The sequence below is a fragment of the Syzygium oleosum genome, unplaced genomic scaffold, assembly GCF_021117445.2.
Source record: "Syzygium oleosum isolate NSW1041296 unplaced genomic scaffold, Sole_v2.1 Sole_v2.10, whole genome shotgun sequence".
NCBI lineage: Eukaryota > Viridiplantae > Streptophyta > Magnoliopsida > Myrtales > Myrtaceae > Syzygium > Syzygium oleosum.
Genome location: NW_026607494.1, coordinates 9,880,895 through 9,886,546, shown reverse-complemented (window position 1 = coordinate 9,886,546; position 5,652 = coordinate 9,880,895). Strand labels below are relative to the sequence as shown.

The following is a 5,652-nucleotide window of genomic DNA, read 5'->3' as shown; positions in this document are numbered from 1 at the left end:
AATCCTCCTCCTTTCCAACAGCTCAGGGCTTTTCTCTTTTACATGAACAATTACGCAGGAAAACAGAGCGACGATGGCGACAGCCTTGGAGTCTTTGGTCTCTTGAGAGAGAGAGAGAGAGAGAGAGAGAGGGAGGGTGTTTGACTGAGTACACAGACGGCAAAGCCGTCCAACACTATAAAGAAATGCACAACCAAAAGCCGTATTTTTTATAGGAACCCACGGACACAACACGCCTTCATAATACTATTATGAATGCGCGTTGAACGATCAAACCAAATCCCCATCAATCCCGTTCGTCCCCTCTTGGCAGGCGGTACTAAATACCTTCCCTCTTTTACTTTTTTTGTGCTCCATATCCCTCTATCTCCATCTTTTGCTAAGCAAAGATTGGATTTTTATCACAGTCAAAAATTCTTTTCACGTCTGTATATAGAGGGTCCTTCTGTTCGGCGACAAGTTGTTGTTGGTCTTTCCGTTTGGTGGTATAGTTGGTGAATTGGTATTGGGCGTGGCTTTAGCGTTTTTCTTCTTTTATCAATTCTTTGCTCATATTCAAACAAGGAGAAGAAGCTTCCTCTTTTGTTGCCGATGGGTAATTTCCTGCTGGGCGAATACGACTACTCTGTTCGTTCTTTGTCCGTTTCGTGAGTCCTCTTTATGGACGCAGAAAGGGATTGGAGCTCTTGAGAATTGTGAGATGGGTATTGGGTGTTGAGCGAATTCTGTGAAGATCAATTCCTTTTGGAGTGATTTGTTGATTGTTGCAACATGGGGTGCATGTATTCTAAGAGTTCAGCGGTTGATGACAGCGGAGAGGGTGCCAAAGATAGAGTATCGTCTAGTAGGCGATTATCAGAACCGAAAACTTCAAGATTGGATTCATCGAAGAGAGAGAATGGGTTCAGGGCAAGAGATAAGGTGGGTGATGTGAATGTTATGTTGATCGATAAGAAAGTGAACGGGTCTGCCAGGTTGTATGATGATCAGATTGAGAAGAAAATCGACCATATTCAGAAGCAGAGGAGAGAGAGAGCAGAAGCAGCTGTGGCGGCTAATCACCCAGGGGCCGGTCGGGTCGTGAAGGCGGTCGAGGGCGAGCAGGTGGCAGCCGGGTGGCCGGTGTGGCTGTCTGCGGTGGCGGGAGAGGCCATCAAGGGATGGCTTCCGCGACGTGCCGACACTTTTCAGAAGCTGGACAAAGTATGTTCAATTCTTGATCATGTGGTTGTCGATTATCTTATGTTTGTTCTTTTATTTTCGTTTGATTTGTTCGTCATGTTATGAGTTTAATCGTCTTCATTTGGTCGACTTTGGAGGAAAAAACAATGATTTTGATAGATACGCATAAAGTTCGATGAGCATCCAGGCACCTATTTCTTCTTGAAAGAGTTCTTCCTAAAATGATGACCAAATATCAGCAATAACGAAGTTACTGTATAACACTATTCTTCAGCATCTGATCTATTGTGACCTGGTTTGTTTATGACATGATCTGCCTGTTACAGATTGGCCAAGGAACTTACAGTAGCGTGTACAGGGCACGAGATGTCATTAACAACAAAATTGTGGCTCTGAAAAGAGTGCGGTTCGATAATCTCGATGCTGAGAGTGTCAAGTTCATGGCGAGGGAAATCCACATCTTGCGTATGCTTGATCATCCTAATGTTATAAAGCTGGAAGGCTTGATAACTTCAAGGATGTCCTGTAGCCTGTACCTTGTTTTCGAGTACATGGAGCACGATCTTACAGGACTTGCGTCGCGGCCTGGCGTAAAATTTCCGGAGCCACAGGTACTTATATGATGGGTTTGATACGAGCTTTGGTACTTGAATAAGTCACTCATAAAGCTGATGAAAGAAATTTTTTTGGTGTAACGGGCTACCTCATATTTTAACTCTTGTCCATAATCATTGCAGATCAAATGTTACATGAAGCAGCTTCTAAGTGGTCTTGATCATTGTCATAAACATGGGATCCTACACCGGGACATAAAGGGCTCAAATCTTCTCATTGACAACAATGGCATCTTGAAGATTGCGGATTTTGGTTTAGCCAGCATCTTTGATCCTCATCAGACTGCTCCACTGACAAGCCGGGTGGTAACTTTATGGTACCGACCACCTGAACTTTTGCTTGGAGCTTCTCGCTATGGAGTCGAGGTGGACTTGTGGAGCACCGGCTGTATACTCGGTGAACTCTATACTGGCAAGCCTATATTGCCAGGGAAAACTGAGGTATTTTATTCTAGAATCTCTCAATGCGCATAAATGTTTGGAGTTTAAAGATGTATCCTTTATATACACATACCTATGTGGATTGCTCTAGGAAATTAGTCTTGAATTTTGGTGATAGACGTAACTCTAACGAGCATTTTCTTGTGCTTGTCTGTTATTTTTTAGGACAATGTGCTCTCTGCCTTTCTTGTTGAGTTTTTTGTGTGCATGTGTAATTTGTGCCAATTACTTCATACATAGTTTTATTTTCTAGGTGGAGCAACTGCATAAAATTTTTAAGCTTTGCGGTTCACCTTCTGATGATTATTGGAGAAGATTGCATCTTCCGCATGCAGCTGTTTTCAAGCCTCCACAACCTTATCGACGATGTGTTGCGGAGATATTTAAAGAACTCCCTCCAGCTGCTTTGGGTCTCTTAGAGACCTTAATCTCTGTAGATCCTTCACAAAGAGGGACAGCAGCTTTTGCTCTCAGGAGTGAGGTATTCAGATTTTCTAGTTCGAGCAGGACAACTGATTAGCCATTTAAGAGATTAGGCTCTGTGGAAAAACTTTTACCATCTGTTGAAACGTTAAGCCATGTTTGACACCTCGACTTCTTCTTAATCTTTTACAGTTCTTTACAACAAGTCCCCTTCCTTGTGATCCTTCAAGTCTGCCCAAATATCCACCAAGCAAGGAAATTGACATGAAACTGCGGGAAGAGGAAGCAAGAAGGTATGTCTTACTTGATTTCAGGAAAAAATCGCTTAAATGACCTGATAACATATGTGCTTCTGCTTATTGTTGTGGTATAGCCTGAATAAGCTCTCCTAGTTTGGAGTTATGGCCTGTCTCATCCTTGTTTCCTCTATGCATCAGTATATTTTGCTTGTAATCCCAGTTAAATACGTAATTTTCACTGTTTGCGGTGCTTGTAAGTTGACCATTTGACAATGCAGGAATGGAGCGGCTAGAGGAAAGAACGAGCTTGAAAAGAAGGGAACAAAAGATTCACGAACGAATTCTGCATCATATTATACTAATGCAGAACAAATGCAGGTAGCTTACACGATTCATATCTATGAGTTTCAGCATTCATTGACCTTTCTTTTTGTAATAGACATTGGCTCCTAGTTATTCCAAGGTAAACGTGAAAGCAATGAGGATGATTCCATGGCTTGATGACATGCAAGGAAATTTTTAGTTTAAGGCATTCGTGTCAAACTTATATTTTATGCTGTAATATCTGAGACCTGCCAGATATTGCACTTGCTGCTATTCTTCCAATTTGGCATCATATTATTGTTATTGTTAATAATCACCATCCATTCTAAATTACCCATGCTTGCCGAAAACCTCTGTATCTGGCCAGCGTGATTGCAATAGATACCTTGATTTCATGCCGAGACATCAGTAGCATTGTAAGGCCACCAATGTGAATTTACAGCATAATGAGCGGTATAGTGTTATACAAGAACCCAAGTGTTTCTTTTTAAGATATAAAAGTAGCCGGAGATTATTAAGTAGGGATGTTGTGTTCTGACATTCTGACAAATTTCTTGATGAAAACTTAAGATCAACGACTCAATGCCCACTGTCCTGGGGGCAATTGCCACGAGCTCTTTATGCCATGGATCAATAGTTCGCATTGTCACATCAGATGATATTAACAGATTAAAAGTTTTCCTTTGGAATTCATACACACTCGTAATCTTTGTCTAAAGGATATGCATTTGTAAGACAATTCAAAGGAGGTTTGGTCAGTTCACCTGTCGGCACTTTGTTTTCTTTTCACTGTTCTGATAATTCTGATGCAAGAACTAATCTACTTACCCCAATAGCGGAAATGTGGAAAGAGAGTTCTATTTGTATTTTTGGCAAAGCTTGTTCTGTCATTTTGTAACATAAAATGATATTTTGCAGGTCAAACAAGGCCATTCCAATTCAAATAGCCGAAGTGAAATTTTCGGCTCTCGTCAAGAGAAAACTGTGTCCGGGTTCTTGGTTGCGCCCCCTAAACAGGCACGAGTTTCCAAGGAAACAAGAAAAGATTACGCGGAGCAGCCAAATAGAGCTTCATACTCAGGACCGCTAGTTCCAGGTCCCGGATTCTCCAAGGCAGGAAAAGAACTCGACCATTCCATCACTGTCTCGAGAAACACCAATTTATCGACATTATCGAGTTTAGTCGCTAGTAGAACTGCTCTGGCCGGAGATGACAAACAGAAATCCGGTCCTTTAGTGTCAGAATCAGCGATCCAAGCAAGCAGATTTTCAGGACCCATAAGGGAGATGGACCCTGTGAGGAAGCAGGATTGTAGGAGTCATATGCGCACGAATATTGATTCTCGTTCAAGAGAAGATGGAAATGCCAGTACCAAAGAACCTGCTCTGGTTAGTTCTCACAGCAACCTCTCTCTCAGTTTTGCATCTAATCTTCCTTGGCGGTACTTTGTCATGGTATCCTTTGGTGATTTGGAGAGCAATTCTGTGCTCGCTTTTACGTGCCATAAGGTCATTATAACCCGGGGCTGCTGATGGAAATTGCATTTTAGTCAGTGTTTTCTTTAGTATTATGTTTGTTGCCACTTCGCATTAATCTAGTTTCCAAATGTGCGAACTCGATCGTCTGATAAGATTTTTTTTGTTTCTCTCTTTTCCTTCAGTACGGTCGCGGGGCTGGAGGAAACAAGATCTACGTCTCGGGCCCATTGCTCGTCTCATCAAACAATGTGGATCAGATGCTCAAAGAGCACGACCGCCGGATTCAAGAATATGCCAGAAGGGCACGGCTCGATAAGACGAGAGCAGGCAAGGATCATCCCCAAGCGACCGTCGACTCTAAGCTTGTGTCCGTGCATGATGCCGGGTAGATTCACTGTGTAGAGCTATTGAATGCCAGATACCTTCAAAGCCGGGCAAGCTTGCCTGCCTGCCCATGCGAAGGGAAGCGCAAACAGAGTGCTCGCAGCGTAGCTCATCTTCCGGTTTGGAATTTTATCTCATATTGTACAGTCGGCAGCTTTCTCCGCTCATTCTTAATTTTATGTTCGTGGTGGCGAGGTATGATCTCTTGTAAGGGAGAGTCCGCCGCGATTTAGTACACTATGTAATACACAGTTTACGACAGGAAATAGCAGAATTAGAATAAGGTCGATCCAGAAACCGATTTGTTCTGAACGTTGCGCCGTGCGCGCGTGTGGGGCAAGCGCGCTCGTGACCAGTGTCGAGATGGAAATGCATCGCATTCTCACTTGAGAACGGCCTCCGGCTTTAGGCGGTTTGCTTGGTGAGCACAGGAAAATGTTCTCAACCGTTTGAGGACGGTCTAGCGGTCCGGCGTCGGGCACGTGCTTTCGAAGTGGAATGGTCGCATCGCACATGTTCGGTTCATAGTATGTTAGGATATCGAACACATTATTCAAAATGAAAAA

At 43.1% G+C, this 5,652-nt stretch overlaps 1 protein-coding gene across 1 annotated transcript; it reads left to right on the top strand.

The window, feature by feature from the left end:
• Positions 1–235: 235 nt before the first annotated feature.
• On the top strand, positions 236–5,383 carry LOC115685568 (probable serine/threonine-protein kinase At1g54610). The gene is made up of 8 exons (XM_030610641.2): positions 236–1,203; positions 1,509–1,793; positions 1,920–2,237; positions 2,491–2,718; positions 2,853–2,953; positions 3,178–3,277; positions 4,142–4,612; positions 4,885–5,383. The coding sequence occupies exons 1-8, from the start codon at positions 772–774 to the stop codon at positions 5,089–5,091; spliced, it is 2,142 nt and encodes a 713-aa protein (XP_030466501.1). The 5' UTR covers positions 236–771; the 3' UTR covers positions 5,092–5,383.
• Positions 5,384–5,652: the final 269 nt, after the last annotated feature.